At 40.5% G+C, this 24,879-nt stretch overlaps 1 protein-coding gene across 1 annotated transcript; it reads left to right on the top strand.

Moving 5' to 3' along the window:
- LOC141016200 (protein APCDD1) lies at nucleotides 1–24,639 on the top strand. Its single transcript, XM_073490437.1, has 5 exons — nucleotides 1–398; nucleotides 9,480–9,663; nucleotides 11,023–11,548; nucleotides 21,168–21,489; nucleotides 22,116–24,639. The coding sequence occupies exons 1-5, from the start codon at nucleotides 362–364 to the stop codon at nucleotides 22,577–22,579; spliced, it is 1,533 nt and encodes a 510-aa protein (XP_073346538.1). The 5' UTR covers nucleotides 1–361; the 3' UTR covers nucleotides 22,580–24,639.
- The last annotated feature ends 240 nt before the right edge of the window (nucleotides 24,640–24,879 follow it).

Below are 24,879 nucleotides of genomic sequence, written 5' to 3'. Positions count from 1 at the left end.
TCCGGTGTCTGAACAGACGTACAAACACTCCTCCAGGACGCAGGACGCACGGAGGACGCGCGTAAAAGCAACCGAGCTGCTCCAGTTCAACAGTGAACGATAACGTTTGAACTCCTGCAGTGGAGTTTGGACTTGACTGTGCGATTCTTTGTCTTGAACCTCAGGTGCAGCAGGTTTTCTTTTTTTAAAAAACTCTCTTAGCGAACCAGAGGTGTGTTTCCTATGATGCTCGGACATCAGAGGAGTGTTCCCTCCACGCTTTGGATACATAATGTGAGCATTTGTGTCGGAATAAACAAGGACGCTGCGTAAAAGGAAACCTTCTCAGTGTGACCAGTTTGGACCCTGCCTGAAGTGCGGAATGGGGCCATCTGCGCTGCTCCTCATTGCTTTTTTGGGTAAGAAACAAACACGAAGTGACTTTGATCCATGTGGTGAAGCAAGTGTTCAGTGTCTTGAGAGACTTTGTGTTTCCAAAATGACTGAAAAACGTGTTTTGCTGCACATGTGCGCGGAAAACAAAATGCTTTTACAGGCTAGGAAAGAAGTCTTTTGTACAAAATGTAGCCTAACATGAAAACATAAGGAGATCATCTAAATTCTGTCTGTAACTGTGAATGTTTCCTTCTGCTTCAGTTGCCTCTCTTCACCTCTGCACACCTGTTTGCCCTCATGGCTGTGTGTGTTTGTGTGTGTGTGTGTGTGTGTGTGTGTGTGTGTCCAACAGGAGTAGCAATAATGATATTTTCTGGCTAAGTTATCACTCTAGCCCCGGTGATGAACATGTTTGAAGACTAAAAGGCAATAAAAAGCTTCCCCGGGGCTGCCGGACAGATGAAAGCACTGAGAGAGTTAAGAGCCACTTAAAACATCCATTCCTGATGAAAACCCTGTCTGAGCAGCAGAGGATTATGGGACTGCAGTTGACCCAATCCATCTGCTGCCAGTGACAGTGGAAGGCAACATTTGGCAGCAACATCAAATGAGCGGGTTGAGATAAAACGATATTTTGGAGTCCACTTATCCTTAAGTGTGTTTAAGTGCATCTAACATTCAATTAGGTGGTGTGTTATTGCAGCCTTTCGTAGTGGAAATGAAAATGCACTGTCAGTCTACATTAGTGTGCGCTGTAAATTTGCTGGGGGGAGAAAAACCTCAGCGAGTCTTCAGAGAGTTGAACAGGAAAGTTAAGAAAAGACAGAAACATGGAGCTGCTTATATTTCACCTTTTTATCCAGATATGAATCCAGTGAGACTTCTGCCCGGCCTCAGCAGGGTCTTGAAGTTTTATTGCATCTGTAAATATTCAACACTTTGCAGGATTGCAATGGAAGACGGCAACTCAACTGTTTGTTCAAGTAGTAGCTCGTCCTACAACTTTTAATGTGTGTGTTTGTGCATTTCAGACACATCAGTATAAAATAATAAGTGCATACAATAAAAGGACAACAGTACAAAACAGAAATATAATAATTAAAGTGTATGTGGTCATACTAATGATAAAAACGGATACAGACATCTGTTGAGGAATACCTCGGGTCACTTTTTGTGAGTTCAGTTGTCATGATTTGATTGTTTTCAATCAATTATTTTACTATTCTGTCACGATATTCAAGATAACTGTAATATTAAAAAGTGACATTTACATTGTTTTAATAATACACACATGGTTATATTGTGTGTGTAATACAGCGAAGATGTTTGGACTTGTGCATCTTTTGTTAATGAGTTCATTTTGTTGCCTTTTCACCAGTAAATGAGTGTAATTGTACTTTTTGTGCAGTTGTGGTCACAGACTCTCTCTCTTCTACACAAGCCCTAAATGGCCGTGAGTCAAACATATAATTTTCCAGTGATAACGAGTTATTTGTGTCAAGTGTTGTTTTCCTCAGATAATAAGATAAATTAATCCATTATCAAAAGAAAACAAAAGATTGTTTCCTCTCATTCCTTAAAGCTTAACGTTTGTTCCATCAGCAGTGCCAAGCCAGCATGAACACATGGCATCTTAACAAGTGTAGCAACTGATTTAAGCTGGAAGTGTCAGGGAGATCAAGGAGTGCTCATTATTAATGCCCACAGAGCAGTGTGTATGGATGGCCCAGTCTTACGAAACTTATGAAGTGATTTTCTCTTGATCATTTATTATCTCATGATAATCTCCAGATAAACAAAGTTTGTTTTCTGGAGATCTCAAGAAAATGATCTTGTTATCTCTGGAAAAATGTGTTTTACCGTCATAATGACACTAATCACACGTGAACAAATACAGTTGAACTTGTTATCACAGGACAATGGACAATGTTTATGACCGTTTAGGGCTTCCGTACTTCAATACTACGCTCGTATTTTAAGGACAATTTATTTGCCGACAAAACACACAGTAAACAGGTTTGGTAGAAGTTTTTTTTTTTTTATTTCTGTGGCTATCGTAATGATATCGTTATCGTGAGTTTGTTAAGCCACAATAGTTGTGTCGTGAAAATCAGATATGGTGACATCTCAAATTTGTCCAAAAATTCCTCAACAAGGCATAAAAGTTGGGAACGCTACGAGTCACAAACGTATGGCTCGCACTTGTCCATCTGAGTGCATTGTTATCGAAGCCACCTGAAGCCTTTTTTCAATTTTGCCTTACTATAACTCTTCGTCTTGATGTTGAATGTTGAAGTTTTTTTATTTTTCCCGTTTGGTGGAAAACTTGGATGGCAAATATGTGGAGATGTGTGTGAGTCTCACACATTTTGGTCACTGCAGGAAGTAGACTAAATTGCCAAACTATCCAAACACTTCATTAAAAAAGACATTTAGCCATTTTAATCACAGCTACGATTTAGATCTTGACCGATGTTTCATCTCTGAGGCGGAAACCAATATTTATATTTGAGACGTAAAGAAGAATTTTGAACAATGCTCACTCAAATGTGGTTATGAAGGAGCTTTGACGTGTACTGATGCATGATATTTGACAGTTAGATGATCAAAGGTAAAGGTAAATTTACGGTAAATATAAAAGTAAACTTCATTGGAAATTGAATTAATTAATCCTCATAAGTGATTTGTTAATTCCGAACACACAAATACAGAAACATATTTGAATTCAGAGAAATGAGTCAAAAATATATAAAAATGCACCCCATCAAACACTTACATACTCAGTTAATATATCATTTTTGAGTTTATATGCTTGCGATCAAACTGTATACACACATATGACATATAAGCAGCTATATAAATTTCATTTATTTGTTTATTTACCAGGGACAACACACATTAATCAACATTTACATTTACACATCGATGTAAATGTGCCGCTTCAGCTAACGAGCTTATTTTCATCTGTAGTCTCTATGTATTTACGCTGCATACATAAAGTATAGCAAACAAATTATAATATCCTCCTATCCATCCTTTGATGATGTTTGAGTTTTCAAAGCAACATGAGAAAACAAACAGAAAGCCAGAAGCACCGAGTGGTGCCTCCAGAGTCATCAGTCAGAATTCAAATCTAATATCAAGGGGAAACATCCTGAGAAATCATTTCAGACAACAGAGACAAACTGCATCAACAAGTGGGAGAGGGCGGCCAAACGTTCTGACAGGCCAACAGGGGAAAGATGGAGGAAACAGAGATGCAGGAGATACAAATGATGCTAATCTCCCTGCATCCCAGCATCTCCCTCCTCTGTATGAGCAGGTTTCAGTGGTGGAGGAGAAAGTTGGCAGAAAATTCAGTCCTGCATGAGACACTGATGGTGAAGGATGGACCCTTAACGTAACAATCTCCGCTAATGGTCCATTTAGTAGCTCTTGTAGAGCTTCCAATTATATTTCATGATCTTCATCAACAAATGGAGTCTGTCATGGACATATACATGTTCAAGTATCTGACCACTTGGAGGACTTTGTTGGTCCATGTTTGCTTAAAAATTGAGCATCAAATGTCACTCTTCACCCTAAAAACAGAAAGCCTCACCCCTAGGTTCCACCAGATACGTGTCTGCTGCGTTACGGCTCCGCCACGGCAGCAGAGCTGATCGGTTTCACTCTAGTCTATGTGTTAACTTCCACCGGGTCCGCTGCGCTACGTGTCTGCTGCGTCCCAGCTCCGGCAGTCCGCAGCCCTCCGGAGCAGATACACAGGATTTCTATATCTGGTGTCAGAAAAGCCGCTAATATATCGGGACATTTTTGCTCCATTGTTTTGTGATTGTGCACTTTCAGTTATGTCTGAAATGATTGTCATGAAGCTCTTTCTGACCTCTTCCTTAACATATTCATGATTCTTAGCCATGCTAGCGGTGCAGCTGAAGATATGGCAAATCAGTCAGTCAGTCCGGCACTTTGCTCAGGTCTGAAATATCTTAACAACTATTAGATGGATTGCCTTTTAAATGTGGTAGAGATGTTCATGATCTTCAGAGGATGAATGCTTCTGACTTTGGTGATTCATCTTTACTTCTAGTGCCACCATGAGGTCAACATTTTAGTTTTTGGTGGAATGTTGCGACACCTCTTGGTTGGATTTCCATAAAAAATGATACAGATATCCATGATGCCCAAAGGATGAGCCCTAAAGACTCAAAATGTGTAATTATCCAGTAAAATGTTCTCAACATATTCTGGTGGATTGGCACAAAACTTTGTAGAGACATTCACGTTCCCCAGAGGATGAATTCTACGGACTTTAGTGACGCCCTGTATTTTTCCTCTAGTGCCACCATAAGGTTTACGTTTCTTACTTACAGTGAAATGTCCTGAACAGTTGAGTGAATTGTCATGAAATTTGGTACATACATTCATGTCCCCCACCGGATGATCTTAAGCGATCTCTTAACTTCATGTAATGCAACATTAGACCAAAAATATAATTTGTCCAATACTTTGGTTTATGGCCAAATAACTTCTTTGTGTTTAGCGCTGATTGACAAATGTCAGCATGCTAGCGCACTAAACTAAGATGATAAACATGCCTGCTAAACATCACCTGTTAGCACTGTCCCTGTGCAACCTGATATCATGTGTGTAATAGACCCACTAGTGCTCCATGTCCGTGTGACGTTTTGCCTGGCCTAAGCGTAAAAAATTACACATTCTCATTCATTAGGCTGGATTCAGTCACCAAACCTAGCTACTTGCTAAGGTGTAGAAAACACTTGCGTCATAACTTCAGCTCAGCTTTTTGTTTGTGTGAGTACATTTTCCCTATTCTCATATCTGCTCTTTTCTTTGACCCTCTGCTGCATGTTAGCATTTAGCTCAAAGCTCCACTTTGCTTAAGTACTTGGCAACTGAGCCACTAGCGTGGATGTAGACTCTTGTCGTCCAACATAAACAATATCTTGTGACTTTACTTCATGCTGAATGTTAAACCTGCACAAACTCGATACCCACAGCTGTCAGATAAATGTGTGCCGGATTTTAAAAAAAAGTGCCATATTTCCCACTGAATTCCAGTGACGTAGAAGTAGAAAGTCTTCCAAAATAAAACTACTCAAGCACCAGTACTTTCTCAAGTGTTACTTTCTCTGCCTAGTTTAAGTCCTACATGGTCGCTGCCAAATGCTAAGATAACACAAAGAACAGTCCTTTGTCTGGTCTTTGCTCTGGCACTTGTGGATTTTTCTCTTCCCATAAACGATGTGGAGTCTCTCGGCTTGTCAGGGGTCCCAGTGCTGTTACCTCACCAGTGGGATCAAGCCAACTGGAAATGTTCTGTGTGGTTTGGGGCTCTGGGAGTTTTGTGGGCGCTTTGATTTAGATAGAGTGCAGCAGTTTGGGAAAGCAGCAGCAGCAAGGGACCGGAGAGGGTTCGAGTCCAGTCGCTGTGATTATTGCCGTAATGAGGGGAGAGTTTTTCTTTCTTTCTTTTTTTAAAGCTATTGGAAGAAAGTCCCACCACTCACATATTCAACACTCATTCGATGTGCAGAGAAGTCGTACGAGTCCAAATTTACAAACAGGCTAACCTCTTTTTAATAATTTCCTCATTTGTTTCCCCGTAAGCATGTTTTCCATTTTGAGATCCCATTTGGCTTTGAAGTAATAAAACACTCTGTAAAAAAAAAAAGAAAAAGAAAATGTAACTGTGTTTAAAATTAGTCTGAATAAAACTCGTGTTTCATTATTATTCTGATATTTCCACAAAACCACAAATGTTTAACAAGTCTTGCTCTGTTTCATTTTAGTTTTTCAGTTTCTGGATTCTTTATTTACCCACATCTGGGACCAAAAACAGCCAAATTAGATGCATCCTAGACCTTCCTTTCAACATTACACGCCATTTTAAGTGAGGAGAAAGTGGAAAGTCCCAGATCTATTTTGAAGCTGGGAAAGAAACTCGATAGATATTGAATGAACATGAGCATTTGCAAACTAAATTACCAAAAATGGTTCATATGTATCCAAAGTATTCCTCAACATAAGGCATACATTACCCAGAATCCCTTGAAAGCTGCAGCAGGATGTCAGGAGATAATTCACCACTTTACCATCAGCTTCTGTAACGTTTCCATATTATCTGTACTACAGTTTATATCAAGTGGTATTTTAATCCGACATGACTGATCCTTGGGAGCTTTCGGCTGTAGCGTCGAGTTTTCTGTCCCACCTCAAGTTTACCTTCTTCTGCTCCTCTCATCTTCCTATTGTTGCGTAAATACATACCAAAACCCTTCACACTTATGGTTAGATGTAAGTGGATTTTATCTTTTTTTAAATTTTTTTTTATCAGTTGCTAGGAATCAAGACCAAACCAAAATCATTAAAAAATCAGCATCACCTCCATATAAAAGAGTAATATCCAACAAAGAGACCATCTGATATGTTTCTGTTTCATAACAGTGTGACCAGTTTTTAAAGTTGGGACAGATTTAAAAATGTTAAAACGGGTTTGGTTTAAGGCCGAAGACCAGACCAGACCGGTAATACCTCATTTTACCACTAGATGTCACACGAGACCCGGCCGCTCCCAAAAGCAACATAATGAGAGCGTATCAGAACTACAGTCCATCAGGGCAACTGTGACACATCATGCTTTTATTTCATTTTATCTGAAATATAATAGAAGATGAAGAAAATCAGCAAATATCCACATTTGAGAAGCTGGAACTTGTGAGTTTTGGGTATTTTTACTTTAGAAATGCCAAATGATTTTCATAAGAGATCCATAATGTCATGAAAATCAGTGAATATTCGTCCAGCTCTAGTTATGTGTGGATTTGTCCTTTAAATACTTTGCTTTGTGTTGTTTTTCTTGCATGCACAGGTTTATATTTGTCTTCTGTCACCTACTCTTAAACCCGAGATGCTACTTTACCAGTGGAAACCTTTAGTGAAGTTAAAAATGTGTTTGCATTACACATCTCCTCAGGTTTCCTTTTCATTTCTCACGCACACTTGTTGGTTTCAGCTCTGTTAATTGTTAAACAAAGTGTTTGCAGCCACTCTTCCATGTTTCTGGCCTGACTGCAGGTGCAAAAAAAAGCCTCACACGCACATCACACATAAACACACATTCACACATAAAATGCAGCAAACTGTGAAGGCTTTTCTTTGATTTTTACCACAGCTCCAGCCAGCAGAGCAGCGTTACTAATGCCACCAGCTGAGTCGGGGGATCGAGTCTCCCCACTGTCCAGTGTTTCCACTGAGCAGCGCTGTGATGTGGTGATTTACACACAAGCCTCGGCTAAGACACGTAGTTGCTGCCTCACTGGGTGTAAAACAACTGGATGGAGCTTTGTTCTTCATGGAGCTTTTGGCTGCTTTTAATCAGATGTTTTCGTTCCTCCCTCTGTGTTATTGGTCTCAAATTAAAGCACTGAGGCGACCGCAGAGGCATTCCAAGGCGTTAAATGATATTGCCAAGCAAGTCGGGTCCAATAGAAAGAATTTAAGGCAAAGTCTTCATATTTCAAGGTAGATTTTGATGATATTTAGAGTATTATATGGAATAAATCCTCGCTGGAATGTGAGCTTGAAGGCTTTTCTTTGGCTGCAGGCTTTGAAAATGCTTTCATTTCCGATATTTTATCCCCTTAAGCTCGGCCCATTGTTGAAGGTATTGTTATTTCATGTGGTGCGTCGAGGGGACGCGCGCAGGGTGGGAACTGAGAGTTTTCAAATATCAATGCTTCTCTTGTCCTTTTTTTAGCTTTTGTTTGTTGCTTGATTTCAGAGTTTGTTATAGTTTTTGTGGTACCAGAAAGCCAACAATCACTTTTTCATTTTGGATACCTAAGCTTTGCCTTTTCATTGCATGTTCGGTTTATGTCAACCTAGAAAGACTCCACTCATACCAGGTGTTGCGGGTCACTGATAAAGCCCTGTAATCCCTTGGTGATGACATGACTTAAAATGACTAAATAAAACCCTGTAAAGACTTCAAAGAGGCCCGGCTGATTGAATAAGCAAAGTGAAAGCATGAGAGCCAAACTTCAAACTAACAAGAAAACTTCTTTTCTTTTTGATCCGAGTGTAACTAACTGCCTTTTAAAAGTAGTTGTGCTTCATTTATAAGGATGTAAAGATCTAAAAGAAACCAGCCCTGCCAAGCTAAACTCATTCTTTAAGTGGTTTATTCACCATTTCAAGCTCAGTGAGGAAAGTCTGAGGTTCAAACCTCACTTAATAACACTTGCAGAATCAATTTTGTGTCCAAATCTTTTCAGTTTTGCATGTTTCTTTCTTTTTGTTGCATATCTGTTCAGGATTTCAGTATAATAATGACCTTAAACCTGTTCAGAACAAAAAATATTGTTATGATGGATTTCTACGGCACTCATTAAAAAAAAGTATCAATTAAAAACTTAATTTGTTCATTTTTTCTGTCAAATCCATTGGATGAAGAATCTAACGCTGGAACCACCTAATAGTAAAAATTAGAGTTAAATACTCTTAAAGGAAAAGTTCACCCTAACATGAAAATTCAGTCATTATCTGCACATTTCCATACCGATGGAAAGCTGGGTGAAGTTGTGTAGTCCACAGAACATTTCTGGAGCTTCACAGAAAAACTGTGTTGCAGCGTTCTCCTAAACAACTGACGTAAGGATGCATTATAAGATAATTAGATTAATATGAGAATGTGATTTAGGGATAAAAATGACCATTACGCCTCCTCATTGCATCGTGGTCCACAACACTTTGCTGAAGAAGGGGTTGTAGCACTGCTGCAGTCCACATTAGATGATGTGGTACTCTGTGACTTTTAGACATCCAGTCAAATAGATTTGTGCATTTGGGTGTAGTCAGAAAATAATTATAGATCTTGACAGTCCAAGAAAATTATGTGAATGGTTTGATTACTCAAACAATAAACTGTTTGAATCCTGAAATTTTCCCTTTTGAGACGAAAAGCTTTGTTTTGATTTATTTATATTTCATTTTTCCCCAAAAAACTTAATGAAGAGTAAGTAAATGAATAATGGTGAAATCTCCTCAAAGATAAACCTGTGGTGTCCCTCTTGTTCCCGCAGTCTGGGCTGAAGGTTCCTCTCTTCACTACTCCGATGGTCGGTCCAGCCGACTCTCCATGGAGAAAACCTTCGGGCGGTTGGTCAAAGACTCTCAGTGCCATCACATGTTGAAGCACCTTCACAATGGAGCCCGAATCACTGTGCAGATGCCTCCAAACGTAGAGGGTCACTGGGTGTCCACGAGGTAAACAACTTTGGCCTTAATGGCCTCATGTTTTATGCATCTTTTTTTTATAGGAAGGCAGACACACAAAATCCATTCAACTATCCCTACATTTTTAAATATGGGCATTAAAACATTGACATGTAGCCTAAAATAGTTTAGATGATTTGTTATTGGTGGCACATCCCCAATAGACAATACTGGTGTTTTGCATGTTCTGTTTTTAAAAGCTGAGTTTATGCAGTTTCAACTAGTGATTACTTCTACATCATGCCTGCACAGCTTCCTGTTCATGTTAGCCTTTTGTCTTCTATTTAAAGGAAAAAATCATAGCTTGTAAAAATAATGCTTTGCTTCGGCCAAATCATAAATCCTGAATTTCTGAGTGTCCTTGAATGTGACATAGTATTTTTATAATTCATTTCCTGCTTGCATCTACATTACGACACAAACAAAACTTAACTTTGACCATAAAACAGTGATTTAAAATTTTATTCAAGCAAGTTTTCAAGTAAATTGACATTATAATTACAGTACACGGGAATGAACCGAAACCTTTGGCTGCCTGGAAGGTAAAAACAAAAACAATATTTGTAGAAGTTGGTATACTTTGCCCAGACGCAATATAATGTCTACACTGGAGTAAAACCACCAGATTGGCCCTGTAGGTCAGAAGCTTAGGACCCATATCATGCCCATTTTCAGGTTCATACTTTTATTTTGGATGTCTACTCGAAAAAGTTCACACGCTTTGATGTTAAATAAACACATTATTTTTCTCACACTGTCCACTGCTGCAGCACCTCTGTCTGAATGCTCCGTTTTAGTGCCTTTGCCTTTAAGACACCCTTTCTGAAAAGCCCACTCTGCTGTGATTGGTCAGCTCTCACAGGCCTGAGCAGGCACCACCTACCTTGTTTACACATCAGCTCTGCGGGTGTTTACGCAACCACAACTGTGCTGGGGCCATAGCTGAGGGCTGTGACTGTATAGTTGTGACTAGGGATGATAATTTTAAGGAATTTCTTTAATTGATAGTCATCTGCCTTAACAATCAATCATCGGTTAATCATTAATAATATATTGAAAAGAGTATGTTGGCTGCACCTTCTTATGGTAGATGTTATCCGCACCATAATTTAAAACACCTTAAAATTGCTAAATGACCTTATTTTTAGTATCAGTATTTTAACAGCAGCATGAAACTGTGTAAACACAATAAATGCAAAAGAAACAAAAAAAAAATAAGGAAAGAGCACACGTAAACACTCAGCTCTGGACCAACTTTAAATGTCTTTTTATTTATTAAAACATGTTCTACAAGTAGTCTTGCATGGTTTTTATCCGGAGTTCATCTGAAACCTCTGTTTTCTGTTGCAGCTGTGAGGTGAGACCAGGCCCGGAGTTCCTGACGCGCTCCTACAGCTTCTTCTCCAACAACACCTTCCAGGCTCACCAGTTCTACTACGAGGACAACCACTGCACCAAACCCACCTACACTCTGGTGATCCGCGGCCGTCTGCGCCTACGCCAGGCCTCCTGGATCATCCGCGGCGGCACAGAGGCGGAGTACCACCTCCACCGCGTCCAGATGGTTTGTCACACTGCCACCGTGGCCAAAGAGCTCAGCCAGAGGTTCAACCGCAGCTGCAGGGGGGCCGTGAAGGGCCCCTGGGAGCCCAACGTGATCTACGAGCTGTGGAGCGAGGAGGGCGGCTTCGACTGCTCCAGGGAGCTGAACTTCGCCATGCACGAGCTGCAGCTGCTGAGGGTGGAGAGGCAGTACCTGCATCACAACCTGGATCACCTGGTGGAGGAGCTGTTCCTGGGAGACATCCACACCGAGCCGTCCCAGAGGCTGTACTACAAACCGTCCAGCTACCAGATGGCCCTGCAGAACGCCAAGGTACGTCCTAATGATCGTCTATTAGGGATGAGGAGAAGCTAGGCTGCTCTGTTGAAGGAAAACATTGGTTTATTTAGAGCTGCTATTATGCTGTAGATTAGTAGTTCTCTCTCATGAGAGCTCACAAGATAAATATGAAGTTGTTCCCAGTGCTTTAAAATTTAATTCTAGCAATTTTTCAAGCAAACTGAGGTTCATACTGTACTGGACTGGACTGATCTAAAACCGATGGCTGCCTGGAAGGTATAGACAAAAACAATATTTGTAGAAGTTGGTATACTTTGGCCCGAAATAGTCAGAGAAGAAAAAAACAATCTTCTCAGAGGCCATAGATGTTATGCCACCTGTGACAGAGTGGTGCAGGTGAAAGTTTCTTTGCAATCATTTGATAAAGGTGGGGTGAGCGGTTCTGGAGAAAGATAGATGATTGTTTAGTCTCGTTCCCAGGTTGTCGAATACAGACGATCTGAGACTCAACAATCAACTCTCATCCTTCTCCAGAGATTCTCACCTCACTTTAAATTAAAGCATCCGAATGATTAGCTGTATCTGTAGAGGTCTTTCCCTCTACATCGCAGATCTCGTCACTGTTAACCGGGGGGGGCGGGGGGGGCGGCTTCCCCTCCGCAAACGCAGCGTTTTTGTATTTTTTGGAATGCAGGATGAAGCCTGGGGAAGAGTTTTGTTTTCTGTCCTGAGCGTGCAGCTCGGTGCTGAACTGGACTCCCGCTGTGTCGACCTAAAGACCACACGCACATCAGAAACAGCATGAACTGACCTTAAGAACTGTAATCTTGTATGAGAGTTTATCTTAGCATAGTCTACACAAGGCTGTGATGATGCCTGGGTGAAATGGCATTTGAAGGTAAAGGCTGCAAGCTTTGTTAATGAGGCAACAGAGTGTTTAATGATTAATGCTTGAATGTCAGATTATTGTAATTTTCTGACAGCTTGTGATACAATCTGCCACCTGTCAGTGGAAGCAAACATCCATCCAAGACAAATACTGTTTAATCCAAATCTGATTTCTGATCAGTGTGTGTGTGTGTGTGTGTGTGTGTCAACAATCCTGCCCTTATATGCTAAACATTTGCACTGCTAGAAACTAGATCCTCTGTACATACTGATTTCATCTCTCAAATCTAACATCAAGAAAGAGCTCTTTCTTTCCTCCACTGGGCTTACGGGATGTAATTTCTCTATTTACACTGCTGAGCAGCAGTTTCCCCCGCTGACTGAAACCCTAGAGTGATGTTTTCACTGTCACCCTGCACAGAGATTACAATGAAATCCTGTTCAGGTCGGCCGTCTAAATAAACATCCATTTGTACGGGGATGATGGGGCTCGGTGTTGCTGATCAGAAGGTAAACAGAGTGTGGAGTGAGGAGCTGTGATCAGACTAGCTCCCCTGTGGCACTGTAATGACCAGAGCTGCTCTCCTTGAGCCCCTCTGGCCCGCGGAGGCGCAATGTGAAACCCGGCCTATCTCTGGGAGCGATCGACATGTGGTATTCCTAGAATTTGGAATCATGCGGCCGTATGAATTATTCCAGCGAACGCATACCAGGTCTGATTTCATGCATGCCTGAGGCTCAAATCAAAGTTGTGCTCGTGCTCATTTTTCCTCCTCAATCTTTTCTGAATGAAAAGAAAGAAGGGGTGTCGGCCGAGCTTTGATTCACTCTTAGCTGCACTTCCAAAGTTGCAGTAAGTCAAACTTAATTACAGCGTCTCGCCATGCAGAACGACTTGGCAAGATTTTGAGAGACCTGTTTTTCTGCTGATAACTCGGTAGAAAAGAGGTGAATGGAATGCTGATTGTAGTGCTTTGAAACATGAATTACAAAATTTGCGTTCCTAATGATCCCCTAAAAGATTGTTTTTGTAATACTCAATTTGACCACAAGAGGCTGAAGTGCACCACTACCTCGTATTCTAGTTAGGACTAAAAGCGTTTTTTTCTTCTTCTACAGGAGTTTTAATTTGTCGGTGCACACTAAACATAAGATACATCTATTGTGTGTTAGCAGGTTATTTAATATTACTGTCATGTCCTACTTTTGGCGAGGAATGTGTTATAATTGACACTAATCTGCCAATTCAGGTCAAGCAGTAACATTTAATGGCCTCATTGTGATATATGAGCCTTTTCATTTTACGTCGTAGCTTATGGTTATAATGGTTACTGTTAGCTGCAGCAGTTAGTGTTCAGTACTTTTTTGTTTTCTTGTTCATGTAGTAGTAGTAGTAGTAGTAGTAGTAGTAGTAGTAGTAGTAGTAGTAGTAGTAGTAGTAGTAGTAGTAGTAGTAGTAGTAGTAACCAGGGGGCTCCAGCAGAGGGAGCATACAACTGTTGAGCTGCGCAAAAAATGAGCGCGGTCTCACATGAGGTAAAAAAAAATGTTTTACTCGGTTTCACACATGAAAAACTCACGACTTGCCCCTCAGGGCTTCTGTATATGCTGTATGTGTGGCGGCAAATCCAAAAAACAGTTTTTCTCAAAACTTCGGCACTCAGATTGCGAGATAAATGTTGAAATATTGTATAATATGAGTGAACTGACCCTTTAAGCTTGGTAATGTGCTTCTAAAATAATACAAGTCTGCGTTATAGGCATTTTTGAACATTGTAAATGTTGACTAATTTGATGGCTTTGGCCAATTTTGGGCCCCACTGCCCATCAGCTATGCACATACAGTAAATTAGGTTTTTTGGTGAAGCAGTTGTAGAGAATGCCTCACTCCTTCCTACACACAGAGTACTAAATCTGACCATCTCTTGAGGTTGTAATGGTTTCTTTTCGAGGACTTTTTACTGCCATGGTGACGATCCAATCCATTAATCTTAAGCGGTGTACCCAGAGCTGGTCCCGGTCCAGAAGCTCTGCTGGTGCCAGCATGTTCATTTGTGGTTATTGGGTGGATCTCAGCAGTGATGCAAGAGCGAGGCAGCAGACTTTGTTTTAAAGTTTGTTTCTTCTGTTTGCTGTCGCCTGGATCACTGCTGCGTCACTGAGGCAGAGAAATGACCGCTTGATAATGATTCTTGTTAAGATGGATGAGTTTTTTTATTTTGTGTTTCGGTGGCTATCGTGTTTTGACACGTCTCCCTCATGCAGAGACTCCATTGTGATGTTGTGTTATGCATTCCTGAGTTTGATTTATGTTATTCTTTGATACTTGTTTGTAAGCCCGTAAACCCACAAAATACATCTAAAACTTGAGTAATGAAGCTATTCGGTCTAAGATAAGGCTCTTATTATGAATTCCTGGGAGGTCATCCCACAGGAAAGATGCTGGTCTGGCTCGTAGGATGCCAGAAACATGGGTATAGTGGTTTTGATATCAAACGTCTTGTTTTTTTAAAAGTCTGCCATAGTTTCTGTTCCTCGTAAAATGTTTGCTTCTGGACATCATCTTCCCCTGAAGCCTGGTGGTAATCCTCCAAATGCTGCCAAACAAAGTGCAATTCAGTTCTAGCTCCGCTCGATCTGCTGTGGTTTGGATTCATTCATCTGTTGGTTCAGAGAAAAGTGACCGCCAAACGCAGTAGTATAAAATGTAATTAATAAATCTCATTTCTATGAAGCGAGGGCAGTAATATCCTTCCTCATTTCCTCATTTTTTCTTCAATTCCAGTAAGAGTATAAAATGTTTTGCTTCTATTGTGAAGAGCCAACAAGTTATTGCAACACAAGCCTGTACAAGTTGGACATTGTGTGTGCTGCATGGCAAAGACACCGAGCCACAAATGTATTTTAAAGTTTGTGAACCTGAAGCTGTCATTGTTGGTTCATTTAAAATCCTTGAAATGAAAATTATATCGTTATAACGAGATATTTTTCAAGTTCTATTTATGACTATGTAATTAAGTTTTCGTGTTTTAACATGAAGCTTTACAATATAAATATTATATTTTTAGCAAAAGAAAAGTTTCTATCTTGATATAACATTAAAGATGTCTTGTTATAACAATAACATTTTATGTTATAACATGATGGTGATCCATTTATCTTTTTCTGGTGTGGCAGCAATGTGCTTCCGTACTTATTGGACGTGAGGGCTCCTCAGTTTCAACTTGAGTGGATCCCTTTAAGCGTTGAGACTTTCAGTCGGTTGACAAAAAAATAATCAACTATTTCGATTATCCTTCAAGTCATCTTTATGTCTCTGTGCTGGCAGTAGCTGTGGCATTATATTTTCAGGTCGTCCGTCCGTCTATCCCATTCTTGTGAACAGGATATGTCGAGAATACTTTGTGCCAAATTTAAGAGAAATTTCCTCAAACGCCCACTTGGATTTGAGGGTAAACTGTTTAGATGATGGTCCATCATGACCTCATGCGTCCCATTCTTGTGAACATGACATCTCAGAGGCACATCACGGAATTTCTTTCAAATTTGGCACAAATGTCCACTTGGACTCGAGGATGAATTGATTAGATTTCGGCTGTCAGACGTCACTGTGACCTCACAAAACACATTTTTGGCCATTACTCAATAAGATTCATATGGCCGTGCCAAAATGTTGCACAAATGTCTGATTGGATAAAATGATGAACTGATGACATTTGATAAGCAAAAGGTCAACTCCAGTGTAACATCATAATATTCTGTCTGTAATTCAACACCAGAGCTCAGGAACAGCAACTTGACTGGTGCATGGAGGAGTTCAACCGCAAGTTCAAGTCAGTCTGAGCTGAATATTTTGAGGCTTTGGTTTGATGTCTGGGGAAGACGAGCAGTTAGAAAATTGTGAGAATAATCGCTTATCAATCATTCGTTGTAGGCCTGTGCCCGTGTTTACTCACTAACAACCATTTCTTTAACATCTCATGTGATCACAAAGAAGCTCACTGATGTTAGGTGTCCTCATCTGGAACTGAATCCACCGCTGGAGTTCGGTTTAGCACTTGTAACCGTCTTGGCTGTTGTCGAAAACCCAAACTTGGACAGTGAGCTGCAGCTGAGGTCAGGTTAGGCAAGCAAATGGCAGCTACTGCAGCCAAGAGAAACTTGTTAACCAAGGCAAACACACCCTGTGAGACGAGAAAGAAATGGTTTGAGATCTGGGGAAATTTGGGCCTTGTTGCTTGGAGTTCGATGAGCTGATTGATGCCACTCTCATGTAAATATGGTACAAAAAAAGGGAGAACATTTTTAATTTGTGTTTTTACTTGGAGCCTTGGCAGGCTAATTAAGATCATACATACAAGTTATAATGTGTTAGTGGGCTTTAGATTCGCTGTTGGGTAGATTTTGTTACTTTCTTGAGAAGTTTCCCCCGTTTTCGTTGCTGCTGGCTGTAGCTGCATCTTATAACGGATATAGCAGTATCGACCTTCTCTCGTAACTCTGCAAGAAAGCATATTTCCTAACGAGGCTTAACTTTATCTTAATATACTGTATACATGATGTTTAGACACTGTATAGAAGATGTGTTTATTCTTATACATAATGATAGAAATCAGTGTTCGTCTTTATTTTGACATGTTTTGACTCCAGGTCTGTGCAAGAAACAAGAAAAGCTTATATGTCCAATATGAAGGATTTGCAGGGATCTGTAGGCATTAGTGGAATATAAGAGTTTCTTCATTGCCTTAGACGGAGCCTTTTATATCTACAGTGATATCCTCTCCCCCAGAGTCTGTTATGTTGCACCGCCAGGTTTCTACAGTAGCCCAGAACGGACAAACCAAACACTGACTCCATAGAAAGGGCCTTTCCCGTTTTAGTGTTTTTAGCGGCCAGTGTGTGGGAGGGCGAGACGAGGTGTGGTTAACTGGTTTCAATCTGCAGCCTCACCACTAGATGCCACTAAATCTTACAGACTGGGCCTTTAAATACCCATCCAGTAAAAGCCATCAATTTGTTTTAATCATTATTTTGAATGTTCGAGATAAGTGTGGTGTCACGACACCAGTAAAAGGTTTACTCACAACCTGGAAGTAATTGTACAAGTGTTGGGTTGTATGAAGCTCGCCTCAGGCTCCTCTGGATTGGCTTTAACACTCAGCTGCAGTGATTACTGCCTGATTACAAACATATTAACCTTTTTATGAGCTGCACTCACTTTTCACTTTTATTGTTGCAGGTTGATTTTCTGACTGAACTCTCTTTAGAACATTGTGCTCTTATTGTCACGATGGCAGAAGAGGGGAGTCGATCAAAATGTTGACATGCTCATCAGAACCACCTTTAGTTTAGTTATTTAAGTGCACCCCTGAACAAGAAGCTTAAAGGGTAACTCCACCAGTTTTACACATTACAGTGTGTTTACAGGTCTTGGGGAGTACTACTGCATATGTGAAAAAAGTGTTAAAAAACCATTTGTGGCTCCAGAGGAAGCTGCATGTAATCTGATAAATTGCCTCCAGGATGTCACACAGTGGCTAAGATGCATTGTGGGTAATGTAGGCGCCAGGATTTGAAAAAGGAAGATTTTGATGATTTTGTTTTTAAACCGTCCATAAGGAGTCCAACAGTGTTATAAGAGTGCAATGCTAGACCAGTGGACTGCTTTTCAAAACATGGTGCCTACATTACCCACAATGCAACTTAGCCACTGTGTGACATCCTGGAGGCAATTTAGCAGACTGCATAATGAGACACATATGAATACACATACACTTACTTCATGTACTCGCAGAAAGAAATACTGTACAGGCGCGTACTGTATCTACACACACCTACATGTAACTCATACATGTAGATATATGGCTACTCCCTTACATAGTAGTATTTTGGTTTACACAGACAAAAGGAAAAAGATTATACAAACAAACGTTTACATCCATTTGAACTTATCCACTTCGGAAAAATCAATCAAGCAGTAATCAAGCAGTAATCAAACTCCAGCCTCCAGATTCATGCATTATTCCTTGTCCCTTTATCCAGATCCGCACATAAACTTAAAGGGGTCTATTCTGGTCCAAGACTGATCCTCCATCCAAGTTTAGTGGAAATCCGTTCAGTAGTTTTTGTGTAATCCATCTGACAAACCAACCAACAAACATAACCTCCTTGGCAGTGGTATTAAATATTTCTTGCAAAAGCATGTTTAGTTCTTTGTCCCTCACTTACATGAAACCAAACCTGTAATTTATTGCCTGAGATGAAAAAGGTGAGCGATCCATAGAAACACTCAGACCTGCCCAGTCTGTGTTTTATGGTCTCAAAGTTCCTGCAGATGTGGAACATGTTCTCCACACCTGCAACAGAAACTCGCCAAACTTCTGCTTTTTCGAGTCTCCTCGCATAAATATGTTAAACTATGCGTACATACATTAATTCTCTTTCTATTTATTTCTTTTTCCGTGCTACATATGTTTCTCACTCGTATGCACAAGCGCTGAGACGCACAGAGTTGGATTCACAGGAGGCTTCACTTCCAGTCGTCCCATTAACCTCTCACTCTGAGGCGGTTATGGAGCTGCACTGGGATTATCTCATCTCCAACATGTAGTGATACTCCTGTTTTCTCCCGTTCTTTTTTTCTTTCTAACTCCCCATAAATCCCGTGCGGACGCAGCTTTGTCTGGGAAAAAGACTGATTGTTTCGGGGAGGTTAGGTCTTAAATTTTGACCACCCTCAAATAACAAAAACTCCACTGCCTCCCTGGAGTTTGGTCTTTGGAAGAGATTTTGTTGAATACATTGTGACGACTTCCAGCTCCGAATCTGTCTGGCCCTCCAGTCTTTTCTCCAGCCAGAGCCCCACAGCTGTCCTGTCTGTGGATACTGTGATCACATGCAGCTCCGGGGCTCCACTCAGGCAGACTTGTACATGATTGATAGTCACTTGCAGACTTACAAACCCTTTTTTTTCAATATGAGGGTGAATAAAAGACGTCCCGCTGTTGTTTATAAGTAGCATGAAAGTTCAGCCTGCTGTTCGCTGTGTGACTTCCTGTTGTCACGGCTCTACTTTGACCAGACATCTGTCTTTTACGGTAAAATGATGTGATCACCCTGAGAAAATGTTGGAACCTTGTCAGGCTTCCAACACTGAAGGGGAAATAGTTTTTCCTCCTTCAGCTCCGAGTCCCTTTATGTGGATTTCATGATACAATATTCTGATGATGGATTAAAAAAGCTCTCGGCGCTGACAGATTTCATTATGACTGACTTAAATAGGGACATTTTCAGTGGGAACGTTAGCTCCCAGTTTGTAATAATTTTCAGCATCATCAGCTGATTCATTTTATCATATGAAAGCTTCATCGCTAAATTGGGTTTGTGTTACTTCACCTGTAAAAATTTGCTTTTACACCATTTCTACAAATGCTGTACCTATGGAAGCCCTGAGGGGCAAGTGAGGAATGAATTTTTTTCTAACGATCCATTTTCTAAGTGTTTTCTCTGCTGTGTTTATGACTTGAGAACTGGCAGGGGAAAAAAAGTTTTGACAGGATAATCTTTCCTTAATTAAGTTAATTAATAAAAAATGTTCATCTGTGAAAACGCATGAAAAAATATTTCAGAAGACTTCTTTTTCTTGTGAAACCAAGTGAAAAACATTTCAGAGGAAAAATGCGAGTAAAAGAAAAACTTTCAGGATAAATACTTTTTTCATTTCTGAAACTGAGTGAAGTTTTTTTTTTTTTTTTCATGTGGGAAGCCAAGTGGAAAAAAAATTCAAGAGGGGAAAAAAAATTCATGTGTGGAAAAAAATACTTTTTTTTCATAAGTCAAACACAGCTCAAAAGTCGAGCACTCCTCCTGCTGGAGCCCCCTGGTAACTACTACTGTTGGTGTTATAAAGACATTTTGAACATAAAACATGAGAACATACCAAAGTACTGAACTGTAACTGCTGCAACTGACAATAATCATTATAACCATAAACTATGATGTAACATGAAATATTCACTCAGTTTCACACATGAAAAAATGTTTTTCTTTCACGCGTTTTCACAAAAAAAGAATAATTAAGGAAACAAAACATTTTTATTCCACCCGTCCACAAGTCATAAACACAGGAGAGAAAACAATTTAGATCAGACTTAGACGATGGTTCCTGCGGAAAAAAATGTCCTCACTTGCCTCTCGGGGCTTCCGCATGTGCCTACTGGAGCCCAACCGACATTATCAGCTGAGATTAGTTTATTGCCGGTATATTAATATAATCATAACATAGTCTCTCCACCAGAGAGCAGTGACTAGTTTATTTTTATGCCTTAGGTTGTCCAACCATCACATTCTTGTGATTGTGGTGGTCAAAGGTTGAGGTCAGTGTGACGTCACAAAACACATTTTTAGCCACAACACAAGAATGTCAAAAATTTCCAATAGTAGTCATATAGGAATCAAATGATGAAATTTTATATTTAATAGGTCAAAGGTCAACTTCACGGTGAGAAGTGCAAAAGCATTTTTTCACAATGATGCAACATCCAATCATGAACTTTAAAGCCTCACTTGGTTCTTTTTGTTTGAATAAATGATGACAAGGGGGCACTTATGAGCTGTTCTTGATGTTACATTAAGTTTTATTCTTTCAGGTACTTGAAGTGACAATTTGCTTAATTTTGAACTTTAAACCTTAAATTTCTTCAAGGATCTCTTTTTAAATTTTCTGTATTTCATCATCAAACCTTTCCCTTATGTTTATTTCCAGAATCATGACCACGGCTGTATCGCCTGCCGTATCATCTACCGCTCTGATGAGTTCCACCCTCCCATCCTGCCGCCGCGGGCCGACCTGACTGTCGGGCTGTACGGTCAGTGGGTGAGTCAGCGCTGCGAGGTTCGTCCTGAGGTCCTCTTCCTCACCCGTCACTTCATCTTCCACGACAACAACCACACCTGGGAGGGCCACTACTACCACTACTCTGACCCCGTCTGTAAACACCCCACCTTCACCATCTACGCCCGCGGACGCTACAGCCGAGGCCTTCACTCCACCCGCGTCATGGGCGGGACGGACTTTGTCTTCAAAGGTAACTGGTTGATACGTTTGTCTTACAGCTGCGGTTTTCTTCAAAGGTTTAACACCAACAATTCAGAGAATACATTTGTGTCCTTACTCTCATTCAATGGATTTAATACTCAGTTTGTGATTTGACTTGAATTCTTATTTAAGATGTCAGGCTGTTTTCTGCATTCAGACGTTACACTTTGGTTTTTATTCCTATTAAGTCATCGTTTCTATCTGTAGTCACCAAAAATGATGACATCACTGAAAAGAAGTTAGTCAGGGCAAGAAAGAGGAGCAGTCATATGATCAGATATTGTATTTACTATAAAGGGATCATTACCTACATTTCTTGTACTTTAATTAAAGTTCAGTCAAAATAAAATGGTTTAGAGAATCCGGCTAAACTGTTGGTTTGGTTACTTGTTCACTCATTTTCCCAGATCTCTGTAATTATCTTGGTGAGTTACCGTAACAGAAACTACGGTATGGCCAAAATGACAAAAATAAGACCCAAGTTGGAACAACAAGCAGAGAGTCGTTGTTCAAATAAGCCAGTTGGAAGTTTAGAGTCTGTTGCGCCTGGGGGACTATTTACCACACCCTGACACGTGATGTTCAGCTGACAGATCTTGTGTCTTCCCCCTCTAGTGAACCACATGAGAGTAACTCCCATGGACTTGGCCACCACCTCCCTCCTCAACGTCTTCAACGGTAATGAGTGTGGAGTGCAGGGGTCCTGGCAGGCCGGGGTGGAGCAGGACGTCACCGTGACCAACGGCTGCGTGGCACTTGGCATCCGGCTCCCGCACACAGAGTACGAGCTTTTCCGCATGGAGCAGGACGCCCACGGTCGCTACCTGCTCTACAACGGCCAGCGTCCCAGTGACGGCTCCAGCCCGGACCGGCCCGAGAAGCGGGCCACCTCCTACCAGATGCCCCTGGTGCAATGCTCGGCCAGCAGCCTGCCGTCTGACCGCAGCATAGCGGACGGCAGCGACAGGCCTCTGCTGCACCACAATGACTGCACAGGATGGCACAGAGGCAGCCAGACACACGTCAAGGTGGCTCTCGCTGCATTTGTCACGTCTCTGCTTATTTGCTGGCAAAGCTAGAGAGCTTTTTCTACACACAAACAAGAGTGTGGATTACAAGACTGCTTGTTAAACCAGCAAATTCAAACTTCTCTTATGTGACCGAGGATGAAAACTGGTGCTCCTGATCCTCCCAACTACCAAAGACTCGACACTGCTGCACCACAGAAACTGCACTTTACAGTGGAACCAAAGACTAACCTGTCCGTGTTTCCACAACTATACAAAGATGTCTATATATCCACACAGACCTGAGAGTATGTTTTATACAGTGTATTTACCTACAACTAGCAAATCATTTCTTGGTACTGCAAAAGGACACGATTTTAAGTGTGAAAACTTTTTCTATGATTTCTTGACAAGAAGCTCCCGTCTGGAGGAGATGTGCTTGTGGACAGTCAGTGTTTACAGTAAAAGGGAACTACACTTCTAATGTTAAATGATTTTCTTTAAATATTACCTAACTCAACTCTGCAATCTTTTCCACATTAAGATCAGGTTATTTTGGAAACAAACAACAACAATCTGCAGCCAATTACCTTCCATTATAAAGACACATTTTTGTTCCATCACTGATCAGATAGTTGCTTCCTCACTGGACGACACTTGACCTTGTTTCCATTGGGGCTATTTTGAATTAATGTCACGTTCAAATTGTTGAGGACGCTCAATCTAATTTTCCAGCAATTGACTTTATTAGGACTGGGCAAAGTGGCTAAATTTAATAACTATTAATATAATATTGTATGAAATCACTAAATAATCAAATTAATGCAATAAACTGTGTTCCACTGTTGAAACTGAAACAAAAAATGCTTCACGTGTGTAAAATGTATTAATTCTTAATGACAATTAGCTTGGAATCACTTAATAAGCAGCAGACATTTTGCAGAACTGTCGGATATTTTGGTCTTGTGCGCAATTTTTAGCTGCAACATTACAATAACAATATATTTTATAAAAGAGCTTTACTTTTATATAAAAAAAGGCTCCTTAAGATTGATCAAAATTCGCACTTGAGCATCGACTGCTTCAGTGTTCACAGTGAACAGAGACCATGCAAAAGGACCCCAATACATACATTTGTGTCCTCTGACTGAAATGTTAGAACGTCATGAAATATCTGCATTGGCCAGAAATGAATATGTCTTGATTATACATGCTTATGCCACACATAAACAGGTATTTTTGGAAACATGGGTTTTATAAATATATCTCCCTCCAGATGAGCGTTTTAGCTCAAAACACTTCTCGTGGCCAGTCATGTACACTGGCATGCGCGTGCCGTTGTAAACAGGAAGCAGACTGTATATTCCATTTTTTGTCTCTTTTTCATCATTGTATTATCAATAGCGTCAAATAATATGGCTAACAGTCACTGTCCACACCTCAAACACCATGTATGGAAGGCCAAAACGCATAGAAAAGCATAGAAATAACATAACATGTGGACAGGGCCTAAGTAGATTTCTTAATTGGACAAGTGAATGTGCAAACTTTAAAAAGCATTGTGTGTCTGCCATCACAGTAAGATGGTGCTTATATACATATTGGCAATCGGCTCTAATGTGTGGGAAAATATTGGCATATCAGATATCAGCAAAGCCTTTGTAGTAATTACCTGTGCAGATTGTGTAACACCTTTTTAAAAAGACTTTCAGTGAGGAACCTGTAAAAAACCATACAAAAAAAGATTTGTGTTAATGCTATCAAGGTCATTTTCTAGGCTTGAGAGCGGAATAAATTCAAAATACTTTCCATGGGATAAAGGTCATCAGGCATGGCGCAGTATCAGCAGCACCCTACGATGTCATCATCAGTCTAAAGATGTCGTCTCTGCCGTCACCCTCTGGATCGTGGACCATTACCTGGTTGGGAACGTACTAGCATTCTTCTACTGAACCAAAATGTTCAGACTGTGTTCAGCAGAGAAAGGACAGCGTACTGTTATATCTTTGAAGCCAGTTTTTGTTATCTTTAAAAAAGGTGCAGAATCTTGTTCCCGGACTGAAGAACCTGCATTAGGCTCCAAGAAATGTCTTTGTAACTGGATACTTGATTAAAGGTTTGATACTCTTCAATGCTGATCTATAATGTATTTGTTTAAGGTTACGTGTTCATTATGGCAGATTTGTATATTGTACATAGATAATCCAGCCAGACAGAAACATCCTGGATCGTCCCTTTACCGGATCCACACCAAAAGATAATGAGGTCTATTCTGGGCCGAGACCCATCCTCCATCCATGTTTCATGGAAAACTGTTTAGTAGTTTTTGTGTAATTTTGATGACAAACCAACTAATCAACAAATGGACGGAG

This window comes from Pagrus major, chromosome 21 (assembly GCF_040436345.1).
Source record: "Pagrus major chromosome 21, Pma_NU_1.0".
Taxonomy (NCBI): domain Eukaryota; kingdom Metazoa; phylum Chordata; class Actinopteri; order Spariformes; family Sparidae; genus Pagrus; species Pagrus major.
The sequence above is the reverse complement of the archived record's forward strand: the minus strand, read 5'-3'. Positions and strand labels throughout refer to the sequence as shown.

Coding starts and splice junctions, on each gene's coding strand:
- LOC141016200 (XM_073490437.1), top strand. CDS start 362: ATGGGGCCATCTGCGCTGCTCCTCATTGCTTTTTTGG. Junction 9,664..11,022: donor GGTCACTGGGTGTCCACGAG/GTAAACAACTTT, acceptor TTTCTGTTGCAG/CTGTGAGGTGAGACCAGGCC. Junction 21,490..22,115: donor GACGGACTTTGTCTTCAAAG/GTAACTGGTTGA, acceptor TTCCCCCTCTAG/TGAACCACATGAGAGTAACT.